The sequence below is a fragment of the Hermetia illucens genome, chromosome 3 (genome assembly GCF_905115235.1).
Source record: "Hermetia illucens chromosome 3, iHerIll2.2.curated.20191125, whole genome shotgun sequence".
In the NCBI taxonomy this organism is placed as follows: Eukaryota; Metazoa; Arthropoda; class Insecta; order Diptera; family Stratiomyidae; genus Hermetia; species Hermetia illucens.
In genome coordinates, this window is record NC_051851.1 from 132272470 (window position 1) to 132288482 (window position 16013).

At 41.4% G+C, this 16013-nt stretch overlaps 1 protein-coding gene across 1 annotated transcript; it reads left to right on the plus strand.

The window, feature by feature from the left end:
* The first annotated feature begins 9627 nt into the window (after positions 1–9627).
* On the plus strand, positions 9628–14903 carry LOC119652152 (odorant receptor 2a-like). The gene is made up of 3 exons (XM_038056097.1): positions 9628–10490; positions 14623–14794; positions 14853–14903. Exons 1-3 carry the CDS (start codon positions 9628–9630, stop codon positions 14901–14903), a joined length of 1086 nt encoding a protein of 361 aa, XP_037912025.1.
* Positions 14904–16013: the final 1110 nt, after the last annotated feature.

Genomic DNA, 16013 nt, shown 5'->3' on the forward strand with positions numbered 1-16013 from the left:
TGGCCGCGATTGCGCCAAACATTGCAACCGTTTCTGGAGAAGCTATACCAGGGGATGCCATTGTGTTCTTGGTGGCTTCTCCACCGACCGAATTTATGAACATGGGTTGACATTCGGTAGTTCTGTTTACAACAGACATTTCAGTAGCTTATATCCTTGCGATTTGATCCAAGCAATATAACGGCTTTTTACATAGCGTTGCATGCAATTACCTTTACAGGTCTCTCCGATGTACGTATTGATCAGCAGGCGGAAATTGCAATTTACAAATTAAGGAAGGGCGAAAACCCTATTGCATGGTGTACTTCGTTTCGGGATACCCCTAATTTACTGTCTTTACATTTCGGGCTATTGAGGGCAGAGGTTGAATAATATAAGAAGGATAGATTCCCATATGTATATGCAAATTTCGAATAGAGCAGTGACCTTAAGTCCCTCAGATCTTGATCATCAAGATCAAACTTTTGTTGTTGTCAATCTTGGTCGAACTCATTTTGCCTAAGCAAGACTTATTGAAACTGCAAGGTGCTTGATATAAACATTAAATGTTTAGAACTAGCTTTTATGCCAACTATTTCTTTGGATGGCCTTCACAGTGATAATGTATGCTTTTTCTTTTTCTGCAGCCTTTGTCCCGTTCACAAGCGGGTTCGGTTCGTCGTGATCGGTTTCGTCATTCGGCTCTATCGAATGCCTGATCTGGGTGCAATCTCGAGCCCTTTAAATCCCCATCCAGCGTATCAAGCCACCGTTGTTTAGGCCTGCCTTTTGGTCGTTTACCATCGACTTCGGTGTTCAGACCACCCTTGGTAAGTAAATTCTTGTTAGCACGAATTACCTGATCATACCATCGAAGACGCCTCTCTCGCAATTTTTCCACGATCGATGCAACCCCATAACGACTGCGGATATCCTCGTTTCGGATGTGATCAAAACGTGTCACGCCACTAGTTCAACGCAACATCTTCATCTCCATTACTGCCAGACGCCATTCATTGTCTTTTATAGTCGGCCAAAAATCAGAACCATAAAGGGTGATAGTATGGACGACATTGCGTTAAATTTTAGATTTGAGACATTCGGTGACACGTCGATCACAAAGAACACCAGTTGTGGAACGCCATTTCATTCAGGTTGCGTTAATGCGCGAAGCAATTTCGTAACGCAGTCCTCCATTGCTTGATAACTATTACCGTGTGCCGTGTAATTATCCCTGTTTCATGGGGATTGGTCGTCAAAAATTTAGTTTTGTTTAAATTCAATCTGAGACCTGATTTTTGGACAAGTTTCTCGAGATCATTTTTGCTATTAAACACTAGGAAAACATCATGTGCATAAAGCAGTGGACGTTGGATGTCCCGTGTGACGGTGTCCTTAACAAGAACAAAGAGGAGTGGTGAGAGGACGCTTCCTCGATGAACACCAACAGAGACACGAAGCGGTTTTGATACACTCGTCATACTTCGAACTTTATAGATCAATTAAACTCAGCGCACGAGTTTTTCTGGCACGAAGTGTTGTCGTAAAGCATACTAGATGAGTTCGTGTGGCACACGGTCAAACGCTTTCTCTAGATCCAGAAATGCAATGTAAAGACAGCGATGCTTCTCACGGTGTTTCTCCATGAGTAACTACGCAGCGTGCATTGCATCAGTAGTTCCGCAGTTTTTGACAAATCCGGTTTAATTCACGGTTATTTCAACGATTTCCGAATACGGTTGTCAAGAATGCGTTCTAAAATCTTCATGGTATGGGAAAGTAATCGGATCGGACGGCAATTTAAACATTCTGCTGGACTACCTTTCTTTTTCCATATTGGAACCGCGGTACTTTTTTGCCAGTCAGATGGTGCTCTTCCTTCTTGAATAACCCGATCCACCCATCCGTTGCGTTTCGACGGTTTGTAACCAAAGTAACGTTCTGGTCATTAAAGCAACAGAAGTGTTCGATATCCTGTGTACATTCATTACGGCTCTTAGTAAGTCGATACAGACCTCTCTCGCCTTCCCGAGTGTCCAGTTTATAATAATAATAATCGTCGGCGCAACAATCCCTGTTGGATCAGGGCCTTGAAGTGTGTTAGAGCACTTCATTCAAGACCGTAACGGTACACTAGGAGGCAATGTGGTCAGCATTGCGCTCGCCCGAGATTATTACCCTGATTTGACTCAGGTATTCATTCACAGCTGAGTCGACTAGTATCCGACGTCAAATCACGATACAAATTCCACTGCCATCAGTGAGATTTGAACCGCGACCTTCCGTACGACAGCATTGTGCTCTAACCACTCAGCTATCCGGACACCAGTTTATAGTAAAGATTTTTGTAATGGTCCGTTCGGGTGACACCGACTGCTTTCTTTGCTTCCCGGTTGGCATTCTTATAAATTTTCCAATTGGCCGATATTTTATCGCCAAGAAATTTGTGGTAGAGGCGTTTCTTTTCACGGACCTTTATTTTAACATCATCATTCCAAAGCCAATTATCTCGGTTGATGTACCGCTTACCCGGCTTGGAAACCCCGAAGGATGCAGATGCCGCTTTGTGGATCGTGTCGTTCATTTTGTTCCACGATTCTTCCACATAATGGTTGCCGGCAATGATTTCATCGAGGAGTCGCCAGGAGGCTCTTTCTCGGTATCAGGGCGACCTGTCTGTGGTGTGTACGCAGTGAAGAAGTGAATAGTGTGATCAGCCGATATAATGGTGAACTTCATCAGCCGATCATCAAATCGTTCGACTTCTTTAAAATAGAGAAGTTTGTAGCCATTTTTAACCGCGTTCGCGTTCAATGTCACAGCTTTTGTATCATACCAGATACCAGGTTTCTTGCAGAGCGCAGATATCAATGCACCTTTTCCGAAAGGGTCTTGCGAGTTCCTCGGTCTTTCCAGTTAGGATACCAACATCTAGCGTGCAGACACGTATTTGTTTTGTTCGGACTAATTTGCTTACGTCCTGACGACGTCCATGCGTCAAGAATCCTTGCCCATTTCTCGACAGGACCGGGGCCCGTCCGGCCGCGTCGACTGAGGTGAACGCCCTAGCATTTCTCCGCGGGTTATGACGTAACGACATTGTATGCATTTTCTTGGTCGGCCTGTCGCGGGACCTGTCACTAAGAGAGATCAGGTAGGATTTAGCACAGTGGAATAACACCAACTATACTATATTTATTTCTTTGCCTGATCTCAGTAATTTATTTTTGTTTTACTGAGGATAGTACAGAGTATGTTGCCTCAAACCCTATTCCTTTACCTGGGTTTGAGACCAACAACACCTTGGAGCTGATTCTTGTACCGGGGTTCCATTTTTCAAGAGGAATCATTGACATTTTTCATTATGCCTTCGCTGCGATATGCATTCAGGATATCACCATGGGCGAAGGACGATTTGGAAAACGTTCAATCACCAAACTTAAACACTTCATTTGTTGCAGGCCGCACTCGTTGATAGATTATCTAATTTGGCTGAGCGGATCCCTTTGCCAAGACGTAGAGCTTCATCTACCCTATTCGTGCTAGGTTCCTATGAAAAAGTGGTTGATGAGCGGGCAGTGTAGAATGTGTGGTTCGGTATTAGAAACGTTACACCATTTCATTTCTGTAACTGTAACTACACCTGTCAAGCGCTAGTATATATGAAGGGTGATTTTTGCGGAGCTCGCAATCAAACATGGGTCAATCATGGAAATATGTCCGTTTACCGATATGACCCGCGGACGGCATGTATCGGGGCCGGGAAGTTTTAACGGATTACCTTATTTCTTACAGCAACGCTGGCATTATGTTAGTTCAGAGTCGCTTTGTGTATTGACCTGAGAAAGCAAAGAAACCTGATACTCCGTTATCGCTAATACCTGTAGCATTATATCTAAATCCATCACGGCTTGTGCATATATCCAGGGACTCTCAGACAGGCTCGTTTAAACTACGCAAAAGTGTACCATTTCACAAACGTACTTGATATTGCAGAAGGCACTCGAAGATGTTGCATTGCACTAGTGTTGTAACACTGCATGATGTCATACATAAGTTATTGCTATTTTTGAAAATTTGACGGGTGGACTCGAAAAGTGAGCGCCCTAGCATGCTAGTTGATTTCTGTGGCTACTTCGAAAATAGTATTAACGAATGAATAGGCTGAAACAGTCAATCTTTGAACTAGTATTTTTTAAGAAGTGCAAGGTTTTAAGTCCACGTTAAGTCCTAAACAAGGAGTCCGCGGACTAAAAAAAAAGGGAGTAAGTTGTTCCCCATTTGGTCCGGTCCACCATCAAATAGATGCGGACTTAGGACGCCACGCAATAGTTCTTTAAGGATGCGGCGCGACTTTCCCTTAACAGAATAATAATAATAGGACCCCGTAATTCTTTAAAAAAATATTTTCAGCTCTGGCCAAGCTTTCGTTCATGGGCGGAAATTTACGCTCAATATAATTTATAGGCACGTTGTGTTCTACGAATTATATACAGGAGCACTTAACATCTGCGAGCCATTTTGGTCACTCTGGTCCCAGGCAGCGTCTGAAGATTTGCCTCTGCCCTGGTAAAAAACCATATAGCCAGGTTTTAGCTTTCCCAACTGACCAAAATATGATTTAAGACCTTTATGGTGTTAGTTTGTTGAAAGACGTAATATACATATAGACATGTAATTAGTTTCTCCGGTAGTGATTTTCAATAGAAATTGAATTGAATTGAAAAATAATAAAGAAGTCACTGACTTGAACTTTCTTTGGACACGAACTAAGGCAGCCCAATATCAGATAATTTAAATTTAATAATTCCCGACCATAATTATTGTAATACGGCGTAGATAATTTTTACCTTCTTCATTGTATTCGGTTTACTTTCTTCCGAAGATCGATACTGAAGCAATGATTGTAATGAAAGAGCTAATAAGGTTCCAATTATTTACTATTACTACGCTTCCTGTCCCTACCGCTTAGCTTCTGTTTAAAATTTTGATAAAGATAATTGTCGAGTCTTCATTACAAATGGTGGGGCTCTCACTGCAGAGCCCTGGTTAGGGTGTGAAAAGCATTCATTTTAACATTGAACAACAATTAGATAAACTTTCTTCATATAAATTCTATTACAAAATAATGGCAATTAATATTCGGTTATGTCATCGTAAACAATTAATTATTATTTCATCTTAAATGCAATGTAATATTCTCTTTCCTTTTGAATTCTGGATGGGCTCAATTACTTTTCGATATTTCAGGGATTTTTATTGACAAAGAGTGAGGAGTAAATGATGCTTAACTGAAATGTTTGGCTTTTATACTTTTAACCCTTCTTTCATGTTCACGTAATATCTTAATTTGATAAAATTTGTTCGGTTTAATTTCGAAAGTTTGTCTATCTGCTGCAATAAATCAAACACCACTAATTGAACCAAATTTTTGAATCTTCTTTCTACAATTTCTGATTGGGAAAAACTAAACATAATTTCTTAGCCTTGATTCTATTTAGAAGTGGGGTAGGCAAGTTTCAATCGATTGCGTCATCTTGCTAGGTCAAAGGCTTGGTTTGTATTGAGCCGAGAAGCTCTCAAATCACTATATAGCGTAATAAGCCATCGTTATTTCGATTGGCCTTTGGGTTTTCCGTCGACTTTGATTGCCACTATCAGCAGTGCCACAACCGGTGTCCGGTCTGACGACCTAGCCTACACTCGACCAGGGTAAAGGTCTCTGTCACGGCTTCTTATTTCTGTCCTAGAATTTTCGCAGGAACTTATTGATTTTTTGCAGACTTTCTTTTTCAATCAGGGCAAAGAGTTCGCAATTTCTCTTACTAAGATGACTATAAACTTCTCTTCCTATGGCTACCATGAGCTTAATATTACGTAGGCTAATTGCAATGCCTATGCAATATTGAGTTTATGGTAGCCCCAGCAAGAGAAGTATATGGTCATTTTTATTGCGTTCAGGTTCTATGTTGCAGCGTTTGCACCACGCTATCGAGTTTCCTGTAGAGTGTAGATGTTGACGTGCTCTTGCAAAAAGTTTCTCCATCTTACTAGCGAGGATGCCAATATTTAGCGTGCAGTCACGGATTAGTGCGGTTCGGACTAATTTGCTCACGTCCTGAAGCCGTCCATGTGTCAAGAACGCTTGATTATTTCTCGACAGAACTGACGGCACCTCCAACCGCATCGACTGCGGTGGACGCCTTAGCATTTCCACAAAGCTTTGGTATTTTTTTTATCCAATGGCATGAACGGTTTTGTACTGACTTTGAATGCGCCCTCTTGGTCGGGCTGCTGAAGGATCTGCCACCGAGAGAGATCAGGTTGGATTTAGGAGTATATCCCACTATAATTTATTTATTTTTTTTCCCAATATTTCAATATTTGATTTTATTTTACCGAGGATAACACAGTGATTTTTGCGCCAATGATTATTATTTCCGAGTTATAGCGATCAACAATTTACTTAACACTGGTAATAAGTGCCAAGCATTTAGGTTCGGACGATCCTACTTACTTAAAAGTTAAAGGGGCGCTGGTGGTGGTGGCTGGTGGTAGGTTAGTGAGAGAATCCGTCAAGAACTCATCACAACATCGAATACGTATGTAGATTGGTGTATTTTTGCATGGTTTGAACCAGACTGTGTGTGAGTTCCAGGACATCAAGGGAAGCCGTGAGGGATTTGGGTACAATATTATGGGAACTACAACCACTTTCTCAAGATGCGAAATTTCATTGATTTCTCGAACCATTCATAGTTCATCTTCTTCGCCACGTATATCCGTTCAATGTTGCTGTTATGGGGAACAGAAACATCAATTATATACGGAGCGACCGGTCTTGTTAACTATCAGTACGTCAGGCTTGTTATGTAGAGTATGGTAATCAGTCAAAACTTGCCTGTCCCAATAGATGCTGTAAGCAGAACTATCAGGTACTAATTGCGGCTCATTTCGGTAAACCGGGAATGTTCCACCCACAATCTCCCTTACAGACAGCCGTATGCAAGGGACTCGCCTGCTCTTTGCTGTAAAGGTAAGCGCGCAGCGAGTCGACTTTGCGATGATGTTGTCCCGCCACGTCAATCACGTCTCTACCTCCGATGTCACGGGGCAGGTTCATCCGCTCCACGGCAGAGTTTGGATAATGCATTCGGAATTTGGACATAGTAGTCCGTATCCGCGCAGGACGTTTTCCATATCGGTCTTTGTCCACGGCAATATTCCGAATGCATAGGTCAGTGAAGAGATAGCGTATCTTATTCTTCCCCGAGAGTGCGATTTAAGTACCAGCATCACACGTCGCAGGAATTTGGACAGCAGAGTATCCTTCATCCTTCATTGTAGAATTCCTAGGTACTTGTAGAAGTCTGTTTCGGTCATAGCTTCGATGTGGAGGTCATCAATGCTATGTCCGGCATACGGCTCGTGATTACCTTTGCGGATTCGACACTTGTCTAATCCAAACTCCATCCGAATATCACGGCTGAACATGTCTACTATTCGCAACAGGGCATCGTTTGATAAACTAATTACACTGGGGAAAAGAATCAGGGTCGTAACAAGGTATATCTGCCTATTAATTCCGATGTAGTACTGCAATTGTACGTATTAGGTCTTCGGATGCAACGAATTTACACGGAAAAAATAATTCACCCTACCGTATCTTTATTAATAATAGATTTCTACGAGAGTATTATAACTATTCCTATCCACTTAATTTCTATAACCATTTTATTCATTGATCCATTTTTCAGGTAACCAAATTCTTCAATTAATTGATAATGCATTATGTTATCCTTTTCGTCGAATGTGATGTACGTGGTTTGTTGCCCAGTGCTTCTGGAGGTTGAGAGTTTGTCTCTATTAAGGCAAAAATTTGTTTTAGTTGTTGCAGGGCTCGAGAATGTCTACATGGCGGCTCGTAGAAAGTATGCGTGGTAAGACATGAAGCGCTAGTTTGCCACAGATGACCGTGCCTGCATCTAAGCCTTGTTAATCTTCATGTCGGCAGTATTATTGGTTGTAGCCATGGCTTTTGAGAGTAGTCCGTCGGTAAAGGTGGTTCTTAACATCCTCCAATTGTTGTAGTTTTCCTTAATCATTGTCCAGGCAACAATATAGTTAGCCCCGGTAACCGTCAAATGGTTTATTAGTTCCTTTTTGTAAGTCAGCACTTTTTCTACCAGCAGATTTGTTTGTTTGGGAAATCAGGGAATCCTGGGTATGCATCACCTTGATGGTAGTAGGGGAAAGGTACTGGTTGCTTAGTAGCTCGATGAATAGGTCGTAGAACTGTCTCTACTGTAAGTAACTGCCATCGAATTTGGGAAGCCGTATCTTTCGGAGCTTTTTCTTAGGACGCTCACTACTTGTGTATCAGTTAATTCGATAAGTTTATCCAAGAATTATTGATGATGTTGCTGAGCGATTCTCAAATGCAATTCGATGGGTTGCAGCTTCCACAGCCAGAATGACTCGGAGTGAGTCTGTGGACTTGGAGGAGGAGTGCTAAGAGCTTGTCGTAGCTCGCTGATGTTGACACTCTGTTTGTTGATCCAGATTGAATTTAAGCGATGGAGTAACACTTACACCTCGTAGTGATAGGAAGCGTCGATAATTGTGCGTTACTGTCGTCCTTCAGCTGAAGTGGTCATCGCGTACTTGATGGCGCTTCATTTTTTCCTCGAGTTGAATTTGTTGGCCGTAGTGAGTTCATATTGAAATGATGATTCAGTCCAGTCACAAGTTTCTGAGTAATTGTAGGATTTCTACCAAAACTTCCAATGTCATATCCAATGTTATGTTGCTCCCAGGATGAACTCAAGGGGTGTTTTCAGTCACCAACATATGTGTACATAGTAATATATGATTACAATCTTTATTTAAATAAATACCGATTTGGGGAGTATTATGAGGCCTAGCTTTTATATAGGGTCATGATGATAGATTTTTCCGAAATTCAACCGTTGGGCAATTTCTGAAAATAGGTCCTTGATTTAACTGTGCCCTTTTCAGAACTCCCCCCCCCACTTCCTCATTGGTAACAAATGTCCAAACTTGTTTCGGAAAGTACTAATCATTAACTTTTATCTGATATCATTTTGCATGTGTGTGCCTTCTCTAAACTCAACGTACAATAATGTCATTGGCTGCATGCGTGCCCCCAAATTTCATAACAATTTGTGAAACGATTTCCGAGCAGAGAGATGGCGTTTCACACAAAAGCTTAAAAATGTCCTTCCTCTTGCAAGTATCCTGGGAGTCCCCTTAAAGTCGGCCCACAAATATTTCATTCCCTAAAATTTTGCTTTTTTTCATTAAATGTCATGATGGCAGTTTCAACGATCTCCTGATGGGCAGGCAGATAGACAGTGAATTGTTTATAATAGGACTTTTCCCTAAAACTTTAAAAGGTATAAAATATAAGACAAATCTAAGAAACATTTTATCCAGCTAGATACTGAAAATTGCACATCGACAGATAGACGAATTCTGTTCCTGCTTCTAAGGTTATTTCATTTTTAATAAACATTTCGGAAGTGTAATAAATGAAATTTGAATTTGCCACGCTAAAATCGAACTTCCGGCACTTTCGGAATGAGGGAAGTAAACAACTATCGCGCCTTAAAGGCACTGTGGGTTACGATGAGGATTCTAGGATTAGATCCTCCTGAGAAATACCGAGTTCTTTACCAAGTGTATTCGATTTGCCTTAATACTACGATAACATTCTATTATCCGCTATCGATGTTTATCAACATGTTTCTACTTGATAAAAAAAAGGAAGTGGTTTCAAATTTAACTCTAACAATAAGTATGGTAGTTTGTGGTATGAAAACCTTCAACAATTACTTAAAACGCAAAGAACTGTGGAAAATTCGTGAATATTTGGTGCAGCTTGACTCCGAGGTGAAGTTTGAAGTCGACAAGGAGTATCTGGAGTACATGGAGAAAGTGTCTTTTCGATATTTTGTTTTATATGCATCAATGTACGGATTAGTTATTGCGACTTGCGAATTTCCGATGTTATTCGCAACAGAAAGTCGACTTCTTTATCCAGCATGGTTTCCTTGGGATTGGAAGAAATCCTCCCGAACGTATGTAGCGATTCACTCTTACCAGCTCATCGGAATTATCATACAAATCTACCAGAACCTACTTAACGACACTTTACCTGGAATACTTATGTGGTTACTCAAAGGATATTTACATGTACAGGAAGCCAGGATTGAGAGAATTGGTTACGATGAAAATGCATCTGATGAAGAGAATTACAATGAATTAGTGGCTTGCGTTAAAAGTCACAAAATCTGCAGTATGTGCAGATTATTGGTGTATAGATATGCGTTTTTATGCCAACTAAATGGTTGCGGAGAGTTAACTAATCGTCCTCATACACAAATTATGCGGCACGGGCAACTTATAAATTGCGGAATTTTCAGACTCTCTAAAGCCAAGACTCTATTGTATGCAAAAAGTAAGGTTACTAACTCAATGCAGAAAAGCAAGTAAGAGAAGGTGGGAGATGTGGTATAGATGGATTCTGATAATTTCAGTGCCCTTCCTTATGACACTGAAATTACTAATTACACTAATAATTATTTAATGGATTGGTCTTAATGCAAAGGTCGAGCCTTAAACTTGAACCATCTTTTCCTTGCTATGTTCTTTAGCTTCATTTAGGAAACTTGCCGGTTGCAGCTCCGCCGCAAATGAAATTCCTTTTAATCTTCCAAATTCCCAAAGTAAGAATTCATCGGGAAGGGAAGACAAGAGTTTCAAATTACAGGACTCCTATGGCTCAAAATTTTCAAAGAATTTTAAATCATCATGGTTTTAACTAAAAAAGCTGGGTTTACTATAATTGACGCTCTTATTTTAATATCTGTCAATTAATATTTTTCCAACGAATGGAAATCGAAAAAGTATTGAATTGATTTTGAGTTGAAAGCGGGTATCCTTTAGCGTCTTGCCAGGCATGAACTGCCCTGGTCTGGACATATGGAGCTTTGAATCCTTTACGAATCCTTACGCAATTTCGAGACCGTTGCAAGAAAGGCGCTGAAATCGGCCGTTCGGTGTTGAGATAACTGCATTTTAAGATTTTAACACGTACAGCGCCGTATGTATCAATCTGATACACATTGAGTTTACATGTTGAGGGCGCATGTATAGATTTAATACATATTTAGTTTACATGGGAGGCCGCATGTATACTAATACTTACTCAACATCATCTGTAAACTTCTCAACAGCATAGGGAAATATAGGCCTGGGAGTGGCGGATCTAGCGCTGTTAATGCTACGGGAAACATTTAGTTCGGTACCACCGTCGGCAGAAACCACGCTTCCTAGATATACAAATTGATCGTTTTCGATGCACTGCCTATTAATGCACATAAGAACGCGATGACCTGTTAGACAGTAAACCTTGCTTTTGTGCGTGTTTATCTTTAGTCCAACTACATTTCCTTCTCTTTCCAAATCCATTGCTGACCGAATGTCAAGTTTCAAGACCCAGCGAGAGAGCAAGCAGAAGTCAGCGTAGTCGAAGGGTTTATAAAAAGTTGATTTTGTCCATTGAGCTCCTCCGCGTTCTCCGGACAAGCCAGCGTGAAGAACGTCAGGATGCAACCCTGGCGAACTCCGCTTTCAACCAGAAAATTCTCCGAGATTTTACCGCTGCAGTACGTGAAATTTTGCACCATCATATATAGTTTTCATAATCGCTATTAGTTTCCCTAGAATGTCTCTCCTGCGTTGAGCACTTCAGACATACTCCATCCCTATTCACGCTATTGAAAGCCTTCTCCGAATCGATGAGGAGCAAGTACAAACGCAAAATCTGCGCACTGTTCCGAAATGGTCTGTAGGTTACTGATGTGGTCAGTGCAGGAGCATCCCCGGCGGAAACCAGCCTGTTTTTTGTCAATTAAGCTTTCGAGATGTTCTTTGATGCACTTCAGAATTAGTTGAGCTGTTATCACTGCAACGGCAGGATGCACGCAGATAATCCTCTAATAGTCGCACTCAGAAACCCCTTCTTTGGAATTTTGGCAATCATCCTCTTCTATTACTCTCCGGGAAAGGTCTCGGATTTCCAAAATTGCTATACGAATGCAAGCAGTAGGCCGTTATTTACTGCAGGTGTAGCCGTAAAAAATTTTTCTGGAAGAACAGTAAGTGCCCGCATGTTACGGTGAATAACTATTTCATCCACAATAGGAGGAACTTCATCGGATGTGATATGATATGACGAGTTACTCAGTATATTTACTGTTCGGTCAGTATAGCTCTCCTATTGTTGAGCGACAGCTGGCTCGTACTGGCAGCCGATGTTGTGTTTAGGGCGTCGCAGCTCTCCAACCCTTCGAGAAGTGGTCGCAATACCCAAGCAAAGGTAAGCGACCATCTGATGGTGATCCTTTTCGATGCTGATCTTAGTGCCTTTTTTCGTACATCAAACAGACAACTCCTAAATCGAATGCTGATCGCGAAGTGGTCGATCTGATTGCTTGTATAATGTCGATCAGTTGAAACCCAACTGACCTTATGGTCGGCTCTCTGCTCGAATAACGTGCCACCAACGACGCGGTGGCGGAAGTTGCAGAAATCCACCAACTTCGGTGCAGTCGCCAAGACCCTGTTTCCCCATCTCATGCAAATCCCACCTTAGCATTCACATCACCTTTCACGATCACAATGTCGTCTTTAGGAAGCTTCTCCTGGACCGTGTTTAATTGCACGTCGACAGTATCCTTCTTCACTATATCAGAAGTCTATTTTGGTGGGTGGCATTGCACAGTTGACATTACACACAATTGTGTGGTCTGAATCTTGCAATTAGAGGTCTGTCAGAAACTGGCTCTTAGGTCGAGAAAGAGCACCTTGGGTGGCCGTCACAGCAACTCGACACCAGGCTGGCGTCTCCTACCGCCTGGCTTTGCAGAGTTCAAAAGAACTTTACCATTTGTGCGGGAGGAGGGAGATGAGTACTCTCCAGTGTCCCACTGTGCTGTTATAGAATCTGCTAGTGCGTAAGACTCTCCTGCAGCGGAAAGGCTAGAGCGGCGCGCACTCAGAGCGCCCGGTCCGGCGATGAAAAAATCGTTAGATCAAGGATTGAGGCTGCGCCGCTAAATCTGACCACGTGTCCGTCTCGTAGCAGTCGAGGAGATTCCATTACAGCGGTCTCTTCACCATCATCTTACTTTGTTTAGGCCCAGAATATCCAGCTTATATCGCTGGAATTCCCGCTCAACTAGGAGAAGCGAGCATTTTCACTGACTTCTTCACCTTTTTCAATTGCTGAGCTCCCATGAGCTTTCTCTTTTGCCGGAGGGAAATGGATGCCGGCTTTGATACTGGAGGAGATCGTAAAGTTGATGAGCTTTTTCTAAATGGATCTATTTGCTATTGCTGGGGTACCTCTTGATCAGATCCAATGGGTGTCGAAATTGCCTTTTTTGGCTAGCTATCTCCTTTTAGCCCATCACTCTTTGCCTTTGCAATTGGTGTTCTTGGCAGAGTTGTGCTTCGTTTGAACACCTCCTTCCAAGTTGTCCACCACCAAGGCACTGCGGCCGAGGAATATCGACGACCGAGAGTCCGCTTGCTCACTCCCAAAAGCCGCCGGTACTGAAAAGTGCATGAACACACATTTACACATCAATAGATATGCCCCACTCCGCCAGCTGGGGTCGCACCTGATAGGAGATCTGGCCACCCCTCACAGGTCTATCTGTCTGTCCGTCACACGCATTTTTCTCAGAGACGGTTATAGCGATTGACAACAAAATTGGTGGAAAGGCAGGAAATGTGAACACTCACGCATGTAGTGAGTTACATCCTTTTATGTCGAATTTAAGGGGAGGGGGGTTTACTGATCATTTATTTAACGGACCCATTTTCAGAAACTGCTCAACCGAAAAATTTGGAAAAAATCAAGAGGCTGCCACTATATGGTGTCTAGGCTCCGAAATACTTTCCATACCGATAACCCTTCAAACAAAGGTAATAATAATATAATATATTAATATAATTTTTGTAACTGCCTGCAAAACCCCCCTTAAATTCATCCTAGTACCACGAAATTTTTATATAAGAAATACACAAACCCTCTCATACCTGAAGCGTTCAGCTTCCGGTTTCCCGACTTGATTGAATATACATTTGACTATTTATCCTCCTGATTTTGGTTGGTTTATCTCGCTTCTATCTTTCAGTAGTATGCTGGGGGAGGCGGGGAAATTCGACCGGTACTGCCTTGGTTTAGGTGACCATGTATTTATCTTAGTGAGAGAAGATTAGTCACTGTAATAAAGCATAAAGGATTCTCCACTTATTATTTAGATTTGTCGCTACATATGCTAGACAAGACATGCAATGCAATTTTCCCTAATTTGTATCAAATAGACTAATAACGTACAATTTTCATATAATATATTTCAGATTCCGAAATCTTTGTCAAAGCTTCATTTCGAGGATTTTGGTTTTTCAATTCATTTCAACCGAGTTCACGCTATGCATGACAGCTATTTATATTTTCTTCGTTGGGGACAATCTGATATAGGTTGTCTACCTTTCTTGCTATTTCATAAGTATGATCCTCGAAATAACCCTTTGTTGTTATTGTGGAAGCGAAATGGCTGACGAGACTTATCACTTTACAACAGCTTTGTACCAATGCAACTGGATGGATCAAAATTTAAAATTTCGTAAAGTATTAATAATCTTTATGCAGCATTCGCAAAAGCCATGGACCATTTTTGCGGGAGGCGTTATAGGTGTAACCCTTTCAACTTGGATGACTGTGAGATTATAACGGAGATGATTTAGGAGAAGTAGTACAAATCTTTATTTCTTTTCAGGTGCTTAAATCCGCCTATTCCTTGTTTGCTGTTTTAAATCGAGTCGCATAAGGGAACAGTCATAAAACCTGAAGAATGTTATACAACAGCATCAATTGCGAATTAAAGCAACGAAACTGTCGCAATCACTTCTTTATCAGGGTAGATTGAAAAAGGATATTGTAATATAAGAAGCGTAGTTCCCAAATTTACTGTAAATGTCTTGTTGAGTATTTAATATTAACATGAAGCTACAATATATGTAATTAACTGGCATTTCACTGTATGACATATCAATGAAAACAACAAACCCTGATTACTACCGTGACTTTTGAAAGGTAGGTAGCACTTCGTAGGAATGCAGGTCAGCTTTCATATCAATATCTTTTGAAGTACGAAGTTCTTGATGAAGGTTTGGGAAATATAATTGTGTCACAGGCATATGTTAAACATAGGTAGCACGTGTTGAGCATGCGGAAACACCCTCCTAAACACAACACAAAACAGCACAAAACCGTGCCACTTATTGCAGGGGAACGGTTCCGCAAACCACATACCTCCACTATATTTCATAAAAATATAGCTACTTTTAACAGATGGGTAGATGGAACTGCGGGGAATGTTCAGACCATTAGTTGCGCTGCAAGGTGGCGGATATTTAGCTATTAATGTTGATTATCCGCATGCATTTTCTTCCAGACTTTGCAGGTTCCGATCTTTCTACATTTCTGACGCATGAGTGAAAAAAATATGGATAGGACGCCTAAGAACATCGAAACATAATGGGAAACTAATCACGGGGAAAATTTAAAGCAGTAGGCGTGGCGAAGTAGGTTGTTGATCGACGATAGTCTGCAACTGTACCTTGGCGGGTGGGTGGCTTTGTTAACGCAGCATCGATATATATATGGCTTTTATGTCACCAACTGTACCTGAACAAAGGAGGTCGTAGGAGGCATTTTAAGAGTAGAAGGTGAATTTATTTGGAGGAAGCGAACGGATTTTGAGATTTTCATTATCATTTGAAGCGAGAAATGTGAAAAAGCCGGGAGATACGTCATACCGCCAACGAATTTTGTTATACAAAAATTGCGTGAATGAATTTCCATATGGCCGGGAAAATTCTTGCGCAGACGAAAATACCGAATTTCTCCTTAATCCATCCTAAAGGGTTAAATTCTA